The sequence below is a fragment of the Nycticebus coucang genome, chromosome 12 (genome assembly GCF_027406575.1).
Source record: "Nycticebus coucang isolate mNycCou1 chromosome 12, mNycCou1.pri, whole genome shotgun sequence".
Lineage (NCBI taxonomy): Eukaryota > Metazoa > Chordata > Mammalia > Primates > Lorisidae > Nycticebus > Nycticebus coucang.
The window spans coordinates 21,091,505-21,111,290 of NC_069791.1; the positions used below are offsets into that span (position 1 = coordinate 21,091,505).

The 19,786-nt window shown below is 35.3% G+C and overlaps 1 protein-coding gene across 3 annotated transcripts in view; it reads left to right on the plus strand.

Moving 5' to 3' along the window:
- The window catches only part of NELL2 (neural EGFL like 2), a 376,415-nt gene that overhangs the window by 182,703 nt on the left and 173,926 nt on the right, over positions 1-19,786 (plus strand). For all 3 annotated transcript variants that reach the window (XM_053555545.1, XM_053555546.1, XM_053555547.1), the window contains one exon: positions 917-1,045. In XM_053555545.1, coding sequence (XP_053411520.1) covers positions 917-1,045 — 129 coding nt within the window. The remainder of the gene's footprint in view (positions 1-916; positions 1,046-19,786) is intronic.

Below are 19,786 nucleotides of genomic sequence, written 5' to 3' on the forward strand. Positions count from 1 at the left end.
ATTATTCTAAATTACATTCAATATGTTCTTCTAGTCCTTTTTTCTGTTTTACATGGGCTAAAATAGTAATCCCTTAGACAATATAAATCTAGATAACTTATGCATCAAGCAATTTAAAAATTATTTGAATAATATATAATCATGGAATTTCCATTAAATATGAATTCCAGTGTTCAGCCTTTTCAGCATCTTAGATGATTTCTGAACAAGAGGTTCAGACAGGAAAAAGAGAGCCTGAGAAATTGCCCACAATGGCATCACTGTTTATAAAATGTACCATTTTTCTTTCCTTTCATGAAGACTGTAGAATCTGTGAAATCACTGTAATTCATAAAAATTTCCTTCTTCTATTGAGTGGACATACTTTGCCTTGCAGATTTCTAGAGAAAATTAGATTAAAGTGTATAATATTCATTTTTAACACATTTAGGAAAAAACATCCTTTTTAAAAGGATGCTAAGCTATTTCATATCTTAAACACACAATGGCCACATTTCATCTGGCCTGGTTTGTATTACCCACAGGTAGTGATAATGTTGAGCCTCTAGTTCTTAGAGTACCTGCATAGTATTGCCTTCTATGTTGTAAATCATCATTTCAGACTCCAAGTTTCTTTCTTTGTTTTATATGGAGGGCTATAATTAGAATATTAAGGAACTAGATAGCTCTTATAACATCAAAAATGAAAGAAGACATGGAATTAACGTGAAATATAAATTAACTGAGTTAAACATAAAGGAAAAAGTTAAGTACTTACAACATGTAGTTCTCTCAACATTGGTGAAGACACTGATTTTAAAAAATCACTTAGAAAAATATAGCTTCAAAATTAAAGGAACTATTAAATGGACAAAGTTTATTTGCTTTGTAATAGTTTCATTTACCTTAATAAATTTCTTTTTTTTTTTTTTTCCAGGTTATGACTTTTGTTCTGAAAGACATAACTGCATGGAGAATTCTGTCTGCAGAAATCTGAATGACAGGGCTGTTTGTAGCTGTCGAGATGGTTTTAGGGCTCTTCGCGAGGATAATGCCTACTGTGAAGGTAATCTTTGTAATGATGTGTAGCTCAGCTGTATAAATTCCCTAGGATTACGGCATGCAAAATTTATTAATTTCCCAGGTTGTCAAGTTGATGGGCCCATTAAAAGCAGGGAATTTAATTTGAAGCATATTAATCAGCTAAAAATAATTATCTTTCAAATTAAAGTTTTTCAGCTATCTGCTATACGTCAGACTAATAAGTTAATATGACTGGTTTCTTGAATTAGAACAATTCTTCCACTGTGAAATTGCCTCCTTTTTTTCATAATTAGATAGGCAGATAGCTCACATATTGGCATGATCACTGTGGCTTGCAGTTAGAATTGTAGTCAGATTTTTCCAAACAGTGTTGTGTAACAAAGGCAATCAATTAATAGGAAGATAAAGCACCCAATTCTATTTTTGTTTGCTACTGTAAGTAACTCGGTGGTTATATTCACACTCGGTAGTATTTTAGTAAATAGCTCCCGTGGGTAAATCACTTCTTAGTTACTTTAAAAATTCTTAACTAATTTTCAAGATAGTTTATTCTCTCCTGGAAATGGTTCATGAGTCATATACAGTGAGTAGACCCTTGGCATCCGCAGCAACTCTGGCCTTGAATATGCCTAAGAGAAGTCCAAGAGGTGTAGTAATTTAAGATTTCACTGAGGCATTTCGCTGAGGCCTGGATTTGAATCGTTCTCATTAACTATGTGACTAGCTAGTGGGCCACATAAGGACAAATAAGATCGCTGCAAATAACAGCACTGATTTGGTTTGGTTTGGTCATTTGGAAGGGTTGGATGGTTCTAGACTTAACACTTCCAAATGTCCAGTGCATACGATAGGTCCTTGGAGATGGAAAGCCTTAGGTATAAACACGCAGCTTCTATTCAGCTACAGGATGATTTGTTGGCCCATGGGAAACCAACTTGTTTTGTTTTCATTAGCTTTAGATAGATTTCCTATGCCTTAAAAATGTGTATTCATTTTTAAAATTGACCTTTAGATCAAAGTATTTCTTCAAATGCTTCTGATTCAATCCTAAAGGTACCATTTTACTTTCACTGAAAATAGGATTTGTGGCTTCCCTCCCCGTTCGTGCTGTAGATTTAGTTACATTTCTCATTTTAAAAGGCTTTATATTTAAAAAAAAAAAAAAAGCTTTTTGCCCAATTATTTTTATTCTTACGTAATGTACAGGTAAACTATCTTAGTAAATTACTGTGTTTTCATCATGATGTTTGAGATCTCTAACATGCAAAACCCCACCAATACCTTTACTGTGTATAATATGAAACCATTTGATACAAATTCATATGATACTTCTTTTGAATCTTAATTATATGATCTTTATTTTGAGCTGCTGTTTTTGTTGTTATCAAATATATTCACTTATGTAATAGATATTTAGTGAGCACCTACTGTGTACGAAGCCCTTTTCTAAGCTTGGTGTAAAGTAAATTGTAAACAAACTTAATAAGCTCCTGTGCTCAGTGGATTCATATTCTAGGAGGGAAGACATAGAATAAGTGGGTAACTACAGAAATAGTGAAGATAATTTCAAGTAGTAAAAAATAACGGAAAGAAAATGAAATAGGATGGTGTACTAGAGATTGGTTAGGGATTAATTTAGGTAGAGTAGTTAGCTGTTTGGGGCAAGGGGTAGGGAGAAGGTGATAGTTAATTAGAGATTTGATAAGGAAAGAACCATAGAATGATCCAAAAAGACATATTTCAAACAGAAGAAATAAAAAGTGGAGGGCTTTAACTGGGAATGAGCTTGGAATATTCTGTGAATAAAAAGAAAATCAATGTAATGTAGCAGACAAGTCAGAGGAAGCTCCCTTGGGAGAATTAGACAGGGGCTTGGTAACGTAAGGAGTCTTGCAACAATTTTAGATTTGTTTCAGATAGGGGAATGACATGCTCCGACTTGTATTGAAAATAACTGTGTTGTGGTAAATGAACTATGGGGTAGGGTGTGATGGAGAGAACAGATGTATAACCAGCGAGACCAGCTGGAAGGTTGTTGCAGTCATCCAGGCGAAGATGTTGGTGGCCTGGATTAGAAAAGTGATAGAGAAAGTGAAGAGGACGGAAATAATCATGGTATGTTTTGAAAGTGGAACCAGCAACACTTACAGGTATTTTATTGTGGTAGAGAATTGAAGAGGAGTTCAAGGTTTGGAGTTTGAGCAACACATGGATGGTCTTATTTTTAATAGACACAGAAAAGAAGTTGAGGAATAAGACCAGAGATGTAGATACATTATTTATTTAGATTATTTGTCAATACAACTGATTGAAAATTGTTTCAATCACAAAGACTTGGTCACTCACTTTTAATCTGCAAGTTTTATAGATTAAAAACTTATCACAAAATGGCAGCTGTTTTCCATCTTGAATGTGTCCTACATAAAAACTTTTTATACATGAGAACTTATAGTATTACTATACTTTTCACTATTTAGTCCATGCTAACAAGTTTTGCAGTATTCTTATTGAATTTTATTTTCCTTTTTTTCCAGTGTTATTCCTAACTTTGGTGATGTTTTGATTTCTTAGAAGCAACACATTTAAAAAAAATTTTAAATATGTAATATATGTAATAATATGTAAATATGTAATAATAAATGTTACATACCAGCCTCTGGTCTTGCAGAGGGCCTTAAGAAATCACACTTATCATTATACATGAAAAAAAGCCGGCAATAGTTTGTAAAGAACATAAATCTTATTTACTAAATCTATGGGGTTGTTTTAATGATATGGCTATAATTGAAACTATTGATTTTTACTACAGTTTACTTGATCAGGATTATTGCAGCACTGGGAACTGTTGGAGTTTATCCATTTGGCAAATATTTATTGAGTACTTACTTTGTGCAAGGCTAAAGCTAGGAGTGAAGCAGTAAATAAGATATGCAAGACCGATATTCTGTCAGGCAATAAAGACAATTAACAAATCATATCATTACACCAAAGAACATTTAATTGCAAATGTGGTGAATACCCTAAAAGAGAAATAGATTAATAGGGTTTAGGATGTGGGAGGGTGGTGGGATAAGGAAAATTTTACATAAAGAAGTGATTTATTCTGGAATCTTAAGGATAAGTAAAAATCCAGTAGTCATAGGGTGGGAAAGAGAGGAACAGGGTGGGAAAGGGTAGGAAAGAGAGCAGTCTTCCACATGGAAGAATTATCATGGCTAAATGCCTGCAGGTGGAAAGAGGCACTGTTTAAGAACTGAAGGAAGGCCCGTGGCTGGAGAAGAGGGCAACAGAGAGACAGAGAGGTGTCCAGTGAGACTCATGATGGGAGACAGGACCTGGATGGTCACACACACTAAAGATTAAAGGTTTCATGCGAAGTACAAGGAAGAGCTAAGGAAAAGTTTTAAGCAGGGAAGTATCATCATCATATTTGTGTTTTAAATAATTCTCTTAGCTGCAGGATGGATGTGGGTAAGGTTTAGATGCAAGGAAACCAGTGGGTGAGACCGTAGTAGCTTGTCTTAAACGTGGAAATGGAACCGTGGATGCATTTGACAGCATTTGTGAGGTAAACCCATCCAGTTTTGATGATTAATTGGTGATAAGTAGAAGATGAGGGGAGAGGTTTGGAGGTTGATTCTTAGGTTTCTGGCCTGAGAAGTAGGCAGATGTTGGTGCTGTACAATTAGGAAACAGATGTTGGATTTGTAGTGCTCATGGGCATCTACGTTGAGTAACTTAGTTGAATATACTTGGATCTGGCATTCTGAGAAATTATTATTAAGTTAGACATAATAATTCGTAATTTTTGTCATATACATAGCAGTTGAAGAGATGGAAGGGACTGCCTACAGAGTTTTGAGCAACATTTGCATATTTTAGAAAAGATGATTTGGTGATATAGACAGAGGCTAAAACATGAGAGAAACAAGAAGAGAAGGTGGTGTCACAGAGCATAAGGAAAGAAATGATTTCAAGAAAGTAGAACACTTCCAAGAGATAAAGAAATATAAAAACTGGAAGATGTCCTTTGCGTTGAAACTCACAGATGACACAGAGGATATCAACAATAGCAATTTTGGTGCAAAATTGGTGATAAAGTCAGTTTAAAATATGTTGAGGATTGTCTAAGGGAAAAAAACAGATCTGAAGGAGGGAGAGCACCCTTCTAGATGTTAGCCTGTGATGGAAAGAAGAGAGAACAGTTGCCTAAGGGGAAGCTAAAGGGGAGCAGCTAAAGAAGGGATTTTTCTGCCCACCCCTCTTTTTTCTTTTAACTTCCATCCTCTTCCCCCAGCTCTTCCATCCATCTCTTCCCCTCAGCCATGCAGATGGTTACTTCTTTTTCTTGAATGAGTTTTGCAATTCCTCAGGTACATAAACATGATATGACATTAGGATTTTATGACTACATGGGTCGTTCAGTTTTTGTATTAGTGTAATGTATCTAAAATATCTGGAAGTATATCAGCCTATTTCAGTTTCTTATGAAATATATGTTTACCACATTTCTCTTTTATTTATTTTTATTCGTATAAATTTAAGGGATACAAGTGCAGTTTTGGTCCTTGAATATATTGTGTAATGGTGAAGTCTGGGATTTTAGTGTATCCAACATTAATTACTTAACATTGTGGGTAATTACTCATCCTCCACTGCCCTTCCATTCTTTCAGGTCTCCAGGGTCTATCATTCCACACTCTATGTCCATGTATACCCATTATTTAGTTCCCACTCATAAGTGAGAACAGGTGTTATTTGACTATATCTTTCTATTTCCATAAAGATAATGGCCCAAGTAATCCCAGTTACTGCAAAGGACATGATTTTATTCTTTACTGTGGCTGAATAGTATTCCATTGTGTATATATGCCACATTTTCTTTATCCAGCTATCTGTTGATGAACACTTAGGTTGATTCCATTATCTTTGCTATTGTGAATAGTGATGTATGATATAATGATTTTTTTCCTGTTGGGTAGATACCCAGTGTAAGATTGCTAAATAAAATGGTAGTGCTACTTTTAGTTCTTTGAGAAATCTCCATAGGGTTTTCCATAGAGGTTGCATTTAATTTACACTCCCACCAATGGCATATAAGCATTCCTTTTACTCTCCAACTTTGCCAAAATCTGTTATTTTTTACTTTTTAATGATAGCCACTCTGACTGGTATAAGATGATATCTCCTTGTAGTTTTATTGGGCATTTCTCTTATAACCAGTGATGTTGAGCATTCATTCATGTGATTGTTGGCCATTTGTGTGTCTTTTGAAACGTGTCTGTTCATGTACTTTGCCCACTTTGGAATGGGGTGATTTGGATTTTTTCTGTTGAGTTGTTTCAGTTACTTATAAAACCCGCATCTTCATCCTCTTATTGGTTGCAAAGTTTGCAAATATTTTCTCCTTTTCTTCAGCCTGACTGTTCATTTGGTTGATTTCTTTTGCTGTGCAGAAGCTTGTCAAGTTTCATTTATTTATTTTTGTTTTTGTTGCTGTTGTTGACTAAGATTTTTTAGAACATAGTCATAAATTCTTTGCCCAGACCAATATCCAGAAGAGATTTCCCTAAGTTTTCTCCTAGTATTTTTAAAGTTTCAGTCCTTAGGTTTAAGTCTTTAATCCATCTTGAGTTGATTTTTGTATGTGGTGGAAGATGGGGTCTAGTTTTGTTGTTTTGTGTATGACATTCCAATTCTCCCAGCATCATTTATTGAAAAAAGTGTTCTTTCCCTAGTGTATTTTTTTGTCACCTTTGTCAAAGTTCAGTTGACTGTAGATATGCAGCGTTATTTCTGTCCTCTCTCTATTCTGTTCCGTTCATATATGTGTTTACTTTTATACTAGTACCATACTGTTTTGTTACTTCTATAGCTTGTAGTATAAATTGGTGTCTCCTGATTTATTCTTTTTGCTTAGGATTACCTTGGCTATTTTGTTAATTGTTATTGTTGTTGTTACTCCATGTGATTTTTAGGACTTTTTTATTCCTAATGCTGTCAAAAATGACTTTGGTGTTTTGATAGGGGTTGCATTGAAATTTATAGATTATTTTGGCCAATGTGGTCATTTTAACAATATCAGTTCTTTCAAGCCATGAGCATGTGATGTTTTCCATTTGTTCGTATCAAAAAATAAAAAAATTATTTTATCAGTGTTTTCTGTGTAGAGATCTCTCACCTTCTTTGTTCATACAATAAAACCTCTGTAAGTTGATCACCCCAAAGACTGTAAAAAATTGGTCAATATATAGAGGTGGCCAAAATAAGGAATTAGGTATATGTACTGATGAGTATATGTGGTACATGTTCAGTCAATGAAAACTAGGTCAATTTAAGGAGGTAGTCAATATGGGGAGGTTGTCAAGGATGGAGGTTCTACTGTCTATTCAAAGTTATTGTAAATGGGATTGTCTTCTTGACTTGGTTCTCATCTTGATCATTATTGGTATATAGATATGGTACTGATTCTTGAGCAGGGGAGCACAGCTACTTGTGTACCCTTGATCAGAATGGTCTTCCTCTATCAGAGAACATCATCCCCTTCAACTGAGCATGCAACTTTGGTGTGGACACACATGGAATGATGAAGGAAGAAGAGGATGTCAACTTAGCCAACTAGATCAGCTGAATCAACCCTGGCAATCAATGGAGTGACAGATGTCATAGCCCAGTCATTGTCACATCCTGCTATTGATTTTATATCCTAAAACTTTACAAAATTCATTTATCAATTCTAAGGGTTTTTTTGATGGCATCTTAGGGTTTTTTGGATGTAAGATCGTATCTTTAGCAAACAGATAATTTGACTTCTTTTCAAATTTTGATGCCTTATTTTATTTCTCTTGCCTTTTGGTATGAGGGTGATAATTGCTTCATAGAACAATTTAGGGAGAATCTCTCTTCTTGATTTTTTGGGGAAGATTTTCAGGAAGATTGTATTAATCTTGTATTAAGTTCTTTATAGGTTTGATAGAATTCAGCTCTGAGTCCCTCTGGTCCTGGACTTTTTTTTCATTGGGAGAATTTTAATTATTGATTTAATCTCCTACTCATTGTTAATCTGTTCAGGATTTCTGTTTTTTTCCTGGTTCATTGTTGGGAGGTTGTATATTTTCGGGAATTTATCCATTTCTTTTATGTTTTCTAGTTTGGGAGTGCAGTGTAATTGTTTGTTACAGTCTCTGATGATCTTATATATTTTTGTGGTACCATTCGAAATGTCTCATGATTCATTTTTAATGTCAAACTATTAATGATATACAAAGGATTTTAGTTACATGGATCACTTTTGTAATGCTTGAGTCACAACTATAAGTGTGTCCATCACTGAAATAGTGTTCATTATACCTGTTATGTAGGTTTTTGCCCATCCCCTCCTTTTCCTTCTCCCTGCTTGATTTCTACTAAGTTTTACTTCCCTCTGTGCACATGTATGCTAATTGGTTAGTGCCAATTTAGTATTGAGTAAATATGGGGTTTATTTTCCCTCTCTTTAGATACTTCATTTAGGATAATGGTCCCCAGTTCCATTCATATTGTTGCAAAAGGTGTTAATTCATTCTGTTTTTATGACAGAGTTTTACTCCATGGTTCACATATACACATTTTGCTCATCTACACATGAATTCATAGGCACTTGAGTTGATTCCACATCTTTGCAAATATGAATTGTGCTGCAATAAACATTTAAGTGTAGGTGTCTTTTTGATAAAAATGACTTATTTTCTGTTGTGCATATACCCAGTAGTGGGGTTGCTGGATTGAATGTTAGGTCTATTTTCAGTTCTTTGAGTAATCTCCATACTGTCTTCCATTAGGTTTATACTAATTTTCAGCCCCACCAACAATGTTATATAAATATTTCTTTCTCTCCACATCAATGCCAACATCTATTGTTTTGGACTTTTTAATAAAACCCTAAAATAAATAAAAATAAAAAACTTTTTATTAGGTGGTTTATTATTGTGGTTTGAATTTGTATTTCCCTGATGATTTCTGACATTGAGCAATTTTTCATGTTTATTGGGCATTTGTCTATCTTCTTCTAACAAGCATCCGTTCATGTCCTTTGCCCACTTTTTAATGAGGTTGTTTGTTTTATTCTTGCTTATTTGCTTTAAATCTTTGTAGATTATGGTTATTAGCCTTTTATCAGATATATATCTTGCAAATACTTTCTCTCAGCAGTAAGTTGTTCGTTTGGTCTACTGAACATTCACGATACTAAAGAAAACAAAATACTTAGTAATATACTTAACCAAAGGCTGAAAGATCTCTACAAAGATAATTATTAAACATTAAAGAAAGAAATCACAGATGACACAAGGAAATGGAAAAATATATCATGCTCATGGATTGGTAGAATTAACATTGTTAAAATATCCATACTATCCAAAGTGACTTACAAATTCAATTCAATTTTCATCAAAATACCAACATCGTATTTCACAGATCTATAAAAAATGGTCTATACTTTATTTGGAATTAGAAAAGAGGTCAAATAGCCAAAGCAATCTCAAGCAAAAAAGAACAAATATAGAGGCATCACATTACCTGATTTCAAACTATAAGACTATAGTAAATAAAACAGTATGGTATTGGCATAAATATAGAGACATAGACAGATGGAACAGAGCAGAGGATGCCTATATAAAACCACCTAACACGTAGCCAACCGATCATTGACAAAGCAGATGACAGTATACACTGGAGAAAAGAAGCCCTATTCAATTCTAAATGGTTTTGGGAAAGGTGGATGGGTACATGCAGAAGATTATCTCTCAGCACTCACAGAAATTAATTCAAGATGGATAAAATACTTAAATGAAGCCATAAAAATTTTAGAAAAAAAATGTAGGAAAAACTTCTCTAGATGTTGGCCTTTGTAAAGGATTTATGACTAAGATCCCAAGGGCAATTACAGCAACAACAAAAATAAATCAGTGTGACTCCACTAACTTAAAAAAGCTTCTGCACAGCTAAAGAAATAATCAACAGAGCGAATGTCTCCTTTTTCCTTTTTAATGTTGTGTATTTGGATTTTCTTCTCATTTCCTTGGTTAGTTTAGGTAATGGTTCATTTATTTATCTTTTCAAAGAACCAACTTTTTGTCTTGTTGATCTTTTGTATTTTTTTTCTCTCTATTTTATTTAGCTCTGCTCAGATATCTGTTATTTTCTGCTGCTGGCTTTGGATTTGGTTTGTTCTTATTTTTCTGATTCCGTGAGTGTGATCATAGGTTGCTAATTTGTGATCTCTTAATTTTTTCATTGTAGGCATTTAATGCTGTAAACTTCTCTCTTAGCATTGCTTTTGCTATATCCTAGATATAGTGCTTAGCACTGCTTTTGCTATGTTATGTTTTTATTTTCATTCATTTAATAATTATTTTTCTTATTATTTTTCTATGTTATTGTGTTAAGACATTTATATTCTACATTTAGTAAGTTTCACATGTACCCTTGTAAGATGCACTGTAGGTGTGATCCCACCAATCACCCTCCCTCCGCCCATCCTGCCCCCTCCCCTCCCTCTCCCCGTTCCCCATATTCTTACGTTATAACGATGTTAACCAGTGTCAAATTGTATATAAAACCAGTGTATGGTGCCCCATGATTGCATTAATGTACACAGCTATGATTTAATAATAAATTTTTTAAAAAGCTAGAACATGCAAATACAAATCAAATGAAAAAATTATTTTTAATTTATGTCTTAATGTCATCATTTATACATATGTATCCATCTCCCTCCATTCAGTGTCCCTCATCTCTTATAGACTCTTACTAATTTTTTTAGTACTTCTCAGTTGGTATTTTTTCAGTACATAATCTACATATATAGGCTCGGTGCCTATAGGTCAGCAGCTAGGGTGCCAGCCACATACACCGGAGGTGGCAGGTTTGAGCCCAGCCTGGGCCTGCCAAACAGCAATGACAACTACAGCCAAAAAATAGCTGGACATTGTTTGTGGTGGGCGCCTGTGGTCCCACCTACTTGGGAGGCTGAGGCAGGAGAATCCCTTAAGTCCAAAGGAATTTGAGGTTGTTGTGAGCTGTGATACCAGCACTCTACTGAGGGCGACATAGTGAGACTCTGTCTTAAGAAAAAAAAAAAAATCTACGTATATAAAAGTTGTCAAAATTTCATTGGATATCCTATTTTCAGAATGGCTCTTTGGTGCATGTCTTCACTTGAAACTGAAAATTGTGGAAGCTTTTAGTGATTTGACTATATCTTCTTTCTCATATTCCACTATTCAGCATTATGTTAGGGTCATCTTGGCTTTCTATTTTAGACAGTGTCTTTAGGAGTCACCCATTTGGTAAGTTTCCCTCTTCTCAATGCATAAAGGTGTCTGGGGATTATAGTGTGTCAGGCAATATTACGTTATGATGAAGATCCTTTTCATAATCTCCAAACTCTATAAAACCAGTGATATTTTTGTTTATCCAAGCCTTTGTCATTGCACCAAGAACAAGAAAATAGTTACACATTAGTTTTTACATAATTGTATACAACACGTATTCACAGAAATTGATAACTTATGCATTATTAATGAATTTTCTAGTAAAGGCATTTCTTAAAATCAGCAAAATATGGGAAATTGTTTGATAAAATCTGACACACACACCCCTCCAGAAAGTACCTCATTCCTTACTAATAGACCAATTGCTCTTACATTCATTCAATCTCTTTCCTTCTGACTCCTGCTACCACATATTACCTTTGACTTCCTGTTCTCCCCATCACCATCTGTTCTCACTCCTAACCAACCATGACCCACTCTCCAGATTACTGGTCACAAAATGCCGTTGTTCTACTTGAGTGTCTGCAGTACCTTTTGTTACTCACTACATCAGGCTTTGTCATCTGGCCCCACATCGCTATTCAGTCATTGATTCTGAGAAGGTCATCCTCAGGTATCATGATCATTTCTTATTTCATGATGGTTTATCTGTGTTATGGGTGAATTGTTTCCTCCCCATCCTAAATTCTTATATTGAAGTTTTGACCACAAGGACCTCAGAATATATCTTTATTTGGAAATAGGGATATTGCAGATGTAATTGTTGACAAAAAGTAACAGTGGAGGATGTGATACCTTACTGTGGCATGATTGCTTTCATTATAAAGAGGGGAAATTTGGACACAGATATGTAGAGAGAATGTTATATAAACCCGAAGGCAGCGATTGGGGTGATGGATCTAGGGAGGAGCATGGAGCAGATTGTTCTTTACAGCTTTCAGAAGGAATCAACCTCTGCCAACCTTCAGAACTATGAGACCAATAAACTTCTATTGCTTAAGCCTCATAGTTTGTGGTAGTTTATTATGGAAGTCCTAGAAAACTAATACAATCCGACAGAAATACTTATTGCCTTTTGGTTCAACAACCTGTCATTTGATTTAGTTATCCTTCTCTAGATTCTATTCGATTTTTGTCTTTCCTTTAAATACTTTCCAATGAATTTAGTGTACATAGATTTAATTTCTAAAATCTTGTAAGATTTAATCTTCTAAAATCTAATAAATTCTTACTGAAGAATTAGCACCTTATTCTGTACTGGTTTTATTCAATTGTAGTAAGTGGTATTCAGCAGGTCCTCAAAAAGATGTTGTTTCATTTGATATTTTTTTGTTATAACATTGAGAATAAAAAATTGATTCCCATCTGGGATTACTGTCTGTGAGGAGTTTGCATGTTCTCCCCATGTTTGCATGGGTTTGCTCTGAATACTCAGGTTTCCTCCAACATTCTAAAGATGTACATGTTAGATGAATTGGTGTGTCTCCATGCTCCCATGGGTGTGAGTGTGTGTGTTTCCTGCAATGGGATGTCATTCTGGACAGGGCTGGTTCCCACCTTGTGCACAGAACTCGGAGGAGGGGCTCCAGCCACCTTAGACCCTCAACTGAAATAATTGGGAAAATAATTATTTTAATTGTTTTTATTATTCTTACTTAAATTTATGTGTAGCTCACATTTATTTCAACGTTTAATATTAGTAGTGTTTTGATCTTTATTTAGAAGTTTGGTGATGTTGTAATCAGAAATATACTATAGAACCATAAATCTTGTTTATATCAATTAGCCTATTTATACAATTGATTTCATTCCTTATACATCATTTTGCTTAAAGCTGTAGTTTTGAAGAATCTAACATTATGTGAGCACTTACTGTACTTTATTATATGCTGTGTTATTTATTAAGGTATTCAGAAATGTGTGTCTATATATATTTCTCCCAACAACAAATGTCTTATGGTCATAGACTTTACTTTCCTTGAATTCTCTCAAACTTACAAAATAGAGGAAAGGTAGTGCTTAACAAATACTTGGTTTTTGATGGTTTGAAATGCTTAGATTTAGTGAATAGGTGGATGCTGTTAGGATACTTTATCACTAAGACTTATTCAAGACAAGCACTGAACTTACGAGTTGTGTTTATATTGAACAGAAGAAAGTATAATTGTGACATTGATTTTTGTAGCTAAAAAAGGATTCAGTTTTTAATTGCTATGCATTGGGCTTTAAAAATTACTATCAATAGTGCAATAAAAAGAATTTATTCATAAGTAACATTTGTTCATTTATTAAACTGTATATACACTGAGAAATCACATATATATTCAAAGGATCCCAAGTCCTAGGATTTCCCCATCTGCACCATTTGATTTTTCTGAACACTCTAAATTTTTACCTAAGATGTTAATTCTGTTTACAGTTTGTAAACCAACTCACTTCAACATGAAATGTCTGTGATGTAGAAAATGCTTAATAAGTGCATTAAATCGGAATCTTATTAAGCGTTTCCTTAGCATGTTTGATGGGTCAGACATGGAAAATACTCAGACATAAACTACAAATTATTGTATTTATCATCCAGTTCGAATGTCTATTGCTTTATCCAACCCTTCTTATATTTAAAAAAAAATTGTCTCCTCCTACCTCGTTCCTGTCTTTTTTATGATATTCTGTGGTTAATGCTGCCTCTTCTACCTTATTTCTTGTTTTGCATTTCAGAGAATTCTAGCCTATGTACAAAGTAGCATGAGCAAAACTCTTAATGAAAAACAAATAGCTGCTGTATTCTTATCTACTGAATATTCTTCTTTCTTGCTATAGTTTGTCAGTAGGGCTATGATAGAAACAATACCAACTAATAATCATATGTTATTAAAGGAATTTAAATGTTTATATATGTATGTATATATATCTTCTTATTTCATACCACAATCCTGTAATGCAGGCATTATTATAATCCCCTATTTTATAGTTGAAAATATTGAACAGCTTGGAAATTAAACAATATCTCCAAAATAATTTACTCTGGCAGCAAACAGTAAATGTCATTTATCTTCAAATCTCATTTTTTTCTTTTTACCACTTTTAATTTATTTATGAAATAGACACTTCATATAATTTTTTACAAGCTAGACTAGCATATAGATTTTTCTTTAGAGAGACATTTTTTAACACAGGTAACTGCTTCAAAAATTAAATGTTTTACAAGGGAAACAAATTCTCTAGTTCATCCAGAAAGCAGCTTACTGGCATTACCTGTGTGATAGAAGCTGCAGTATTCTGGGTTCATGTAACCAATCTCCCTCTCTTCATTCTTCCTGCCTCCCTCTCTCCCAACTTCCTTCCTTTCTTTGTTTCTTCTCCTTTCCCCTTCGACCTCCCTTCTTTCCTCCCTCTCTCTCTTCTTGCCTTTCTTTCTCAGCTGCTTACCAACTCACAATACATTTAGTGAAGAATTCTTGACATAACCAGTATGTGTGTGTCGTTGACTGTGAGACTTTGGGGGAATCTGAGAGGACTCCTTTCAGAGTGAGATGAGTCAGGTGGAGCCTCACCGAATTGCTCCAAGATGTACCAAGGGAAAGATAAAGAATGCACTCAATTCTCTGATTTCAAACCCAGCACACAAGTCCCCAATTGGGCAAATGGGTAGCCTACTAACAGAGCTGGGATAAATAACCTGGAGAACTGAGCCCTGTGGGATTAATTAGGGAATTCTAGCCGACATGGTAACTTTCAAAATTATAGTTAATAATGCCTTCTCTGCAGTGTGTTATGGTAGTAAATAAAAAAAGTTCCAAAGGTACTGTATTAGTCAGGCTTCTCCAGAGAAAGAGTCGACAGGAGATAGATGTGCATGCACACTCACACACACACGCACACACATACATGTGCTGTATATGACTTTTATTATTTTAAAGAGTTGACTGACATGCTATGGAGGCCATGAGATGTCCCAAATATGTTGTTGACAACTTTGGTACCAGGAGAGCCAATGACATAGTTTCAGTCTGAGTCCAAAGGCTTGAGAACCCGAAGAGCCACTGGTATAAATTCCAGTCTCGGGGCAGAAGAAGGCTGATGTCCTAATTCAAGCAGTCAGCCGGGTAAAGTTTCTACCTCACCTAGCCTTTTGGTTCTGTACAGATATGTGATTGATTAGATGAGGCCTACCCACACTAATGGGAGAATTCTGGTGTACTCACTGTACAGATTCAAGTGCTAATCTCATCCAGAAACACTCTCGCAAACACACCCAGAATAATGTTTGACCTTGTATTCTGTTTATCCCTGGTCCAGTTGAGTTGTCACATAAAATTAATCACCACAGTTGTAAATTAATAGAAAAGTGGGGGAAGGGGAGAGAGCGAGAGAGTTCAGATATTTCCAAATGTGAGTTGGCCTTTTCATGGCATTATCTGTCAACCAAGTAAAAAAAATGCCACATAAAACAACTTTTAGGATTAATATGATGTATGGAAATGTTAATGTATTTTTAAATTTCTAAGAAGATCTATTTAATATGTTTACAACACTTTGGAAATAATGGATTTATTTTCCCCGCGAATCATTCCTTTTTCAACTGAGGAGTTCTGACATTCTGAAATTCCCTACCAAGTAACACAGCTAAATTTTCATTTGCATTGGCCAGGCTCAATGAGAATGAATGAGGGAACTTCAGTTTTCTCTGACTCAAAAGCAATTTTTATTTGTTTGTAAACTTGAATACCACTAAGATATTCAAATAAGAGAAAAAGGACATTTTTAAAATTTGAAGTGAGGGTCTCCTCTGATAGGAAAGAAAGACTTTTAAATTTTAAAATCAAACCTAATAAAGATGAAAACTTTCAGAATTTTTACTTAGTAAGGTTTCTTATGCAAAGCAACTTGAAGAAGCAATCAGGGATACCCATATAGAGGCATACGTTAGAGATATTGGTTTGGTTCCAGACCACCATAAGAAACTGAATATTGCAATAATGCAAGTCACACAAATGTTTTAGTGTCTCCATGCATATAAAAGTTACGCGTACACTCTACTACTGTCCTCTATTAAGAATCCAATAGAATTATCTCTAAAAAATGTTGTACATATTGGTTATATATATATATATATATATATATATATAGTGGTTTATTGCTTAAAACTAATGATCAACTGGACCTTCAACAAGTTGTAATCTTCTTTGCTGATGGAGAATCTGACCTCGAGGTTAATGGCTGCTGACTGATCAGAATGTGGTTGCTGAAGCTTGGGATGCCCATGGCAATTTCTTAAAAGAAGATAACAGTGAAGTTTGTCACGTTGATCAACTTCCTTCATGAAGGATCTTCCCATAGTATGCAGTGGTGTTTGATAGCATCTTATTCATGGTAGACCTATTCTCAAAATTGGAGTGTATCCTCTCCAACCCTGTTGCTGCTTTGTCAACTATGTTTATGTAATGTTCTAAATCCTTTGTTGTCATCCTAACAATGTTCCCAGCATCTTCACCGGGAGTAGATTCCATCTCTAGAAGCCACTTTCTTTGCTCATCCATAAGAAGCAACTCCTCATCTGTGAATGTTCAGTCCCTGGGTTGTAGCAATTCAGTCACATCCTAGGCTCCTCTTCTGACTCTAGTTCTGTTGCTATTTCTGCCACACCTGCAGTTACTTCCTTCACTGAAGTACGGAGCCCATCAAAATCATCCATGGGACTTGGAATCACCTTCTGCCTAACTCCTGTTAATGTTGATATTTTGATCTCCATCCACGAAACATGATTGTTCTTAATGGCAACTAGAATGGTGGATCCTCTCCAGAGGTTTTCTTTCACTTGACTTTGCCCTCATCTATCAGAGAAACCACTATCTATGGCAGTTATAGACAAACAAAATTTATTTCTCAAATAATAAGACTTGAAAATCAAAATTTATCCATGGGCTGCAGGATGTGTTAGCAGGGCATGAGAACAACCTTCATCTCCTTGTGCATCTCAGTCAGAGCCCTTGAGTTACTAGGTGCATTGTCAATGGGCAGTAATATTTTGATTCATTAATCTTTTGTCTGAGCAGTAGGTTTCAACGGTGGGCTTAACATATCCATAAGCCATGCTATAAACAGATGTGCTCTAAAAAGGCTTTCATGCTCCATTTCTAGAACACAGGCAGAGTAGATATAGCATAATTCTTAAGAATGCTAAGATTTTAAAAATAGTAAATGAAGATTGGCTTCAAGTGAAAGTCACCATTTTCATTAGCTCCTAACAAGAGAGCCAGCCTGTCCCTTGAAGCTTTAAAGGCAGGCATTGACTTCTCCTCTCTAGCTCTTAAAGTCCTAGATGGCATCTTCTTCCAATAGAAGGCTGTTCATTTCCACTGAAAATCTGTTGTTTAGTGTAGCCACCTTCCTCAATGATCTTAGCTAGACCTTCTGGGTAACTTGTAGCTTCTTCATTACCACTTGCTGCTTCACCTTGCACATTTATCTTACGAAGGCTTTGGTCCTTAAACTCAAGAACCAATCTCTAATAGCTTCAAACTTTTCCAGTGCAGCTTCCTCAACTCTCCCAGTATTCATAGAATTGAAGAGAGTTAGGACCTTGTTCTGACATTTTGACTTAAGGGAGTGTTGTTGCTGGTTTGATCTTCTATCCAGACCCTTAGAACTTTCTCTGTGTCAGCAAAAAGGCTGTTTCACTTTCTTATTACACATGTGTTCCCTGAATAATGTGTAGCACTTTAATTCCTTCAAGAATGTTTTCTTTTGCATTCACAACTTGGCTAACTGGTGCAAGAGGCCTAGCTTTTAGCCTATCTTGGTTTTTGACCTGCCTTCCTCACTAAAGTGTAATCATTTCTAGCTTTTCAGTTAAAGTGGGAGAAGTGCAACTCTTCTTTTCACTCACTTGAACACCAAAGCTCAGAGGCCATTACAGGGTTGTTAACAGGGTAACTTCAATATCCCTGTGTCTCAGGCAATAGGAGACCCCAGGGGAGAGAGAGATGGGGGGATGGATGGTGGATAGGGCAGTCAGTACATACACATTCATCTATTAATTTCACTATCTTGAATGGATAAGATTAGTAGCACTCCAAACAAATTATAATAGTAACATCAAAGATCACTAATTACAGATGACTGTCACAGATATAATAATAGAGGTGAGAGATTTTGAAATACTGAAAGAATTACCCAAATGACATAGAGATGTGAAATAAATACATGCTGTGGGGAAAATGGTGCTGATAGACTTCTTTGCCACAAACCTTCCATTTGTAAAAACATGTGCCTGTAAGCATAATAAAGAGAAGCTCAATCAAACAAGGTATACCTGTGCTCTTCTTTTGAAACAACACACTGCAGTGGTGTGACTTTCATGGTCAGCTGATTTTTTTTCCCTCAAGCATGGACTTACCTATGAAATAAATATATTAAGTCTATTGGAGTTCATGGTTGCTTTGGATGCTATATAGATAAGAAATAATAAATTCCGTCAGCAACTAGTGATGTATCTACATGTCAAATAGCATTAAGAGCAAGTGCTTTCTTTTTCTGAGGTGGATCTATGGGTTCTTCTTGGTGACTTTACTTATAATTGGCATCTATCACGGAAACTTGGCCCAGCGTCATTTATCGCAGTATTTGCTTATTGGTTCATTACATACTACGTGTCAGGCACGTAACGGATGCTGACCATATAACCATGGTCAAAACCCCACGAGACCTCTCCTCTCATAGAACTGACTTTCTCACTGAGCTGACTTCTAAAATCCATGCTTTTTTTTTCAGATGCAGATGGAAAGGAAATGAGAATTGTGATTGCTGCTGTTGTGCTTTGTTAGAATAAGTAGTCCTGTTTTTAAACTCTTTGGGCAGGTTTTTAAAAAATACTTTAATGCTCAACTTGTGGTCTAAAGTCCAGCAAAATGGGCCATCATCTGGGAGCTTGTTGGAAGTGCAGAATCTTATACTTTTTCTCAGAACTACTGAATCAGAATCTGCGTGTTAACAAGATCTCCAGGTGATACCTGTGCATAGAAAAATTGAAGAGTGCTGGTTTAGGGGATAGAGTTTATTAATTTATCATCTTAATAATTTGGGATCTATCCAATTCTTTTCAGCCAGATGCTCAACTGGAGAGGAATTTTAGCGTTCATGTCTCCATTTATTCTCATCAGTATACAATTTGGATTCCTCACATCGTTTCTTAGAGTGCCGCTCAAGCTGCATCAAAATCACCTGAGGAATTTGTTAAACATGCACATTCCTAGACACAATCTTAATTCTGCTTAAGTAGGTCAAGGTTATGTCTCAAAATTTTTACAAGCCTCCTGGGTGATTCTTGTGCACAGTAAAGTTTGAAAAGGACTATCCTAGGTTAGTTTTAAATCGATGCCTTTCTAAGGATGGATTTACAAAAATTATTATTTTTAATCTTTAGTTAATATGCTCCTGCCTAGCAAGAT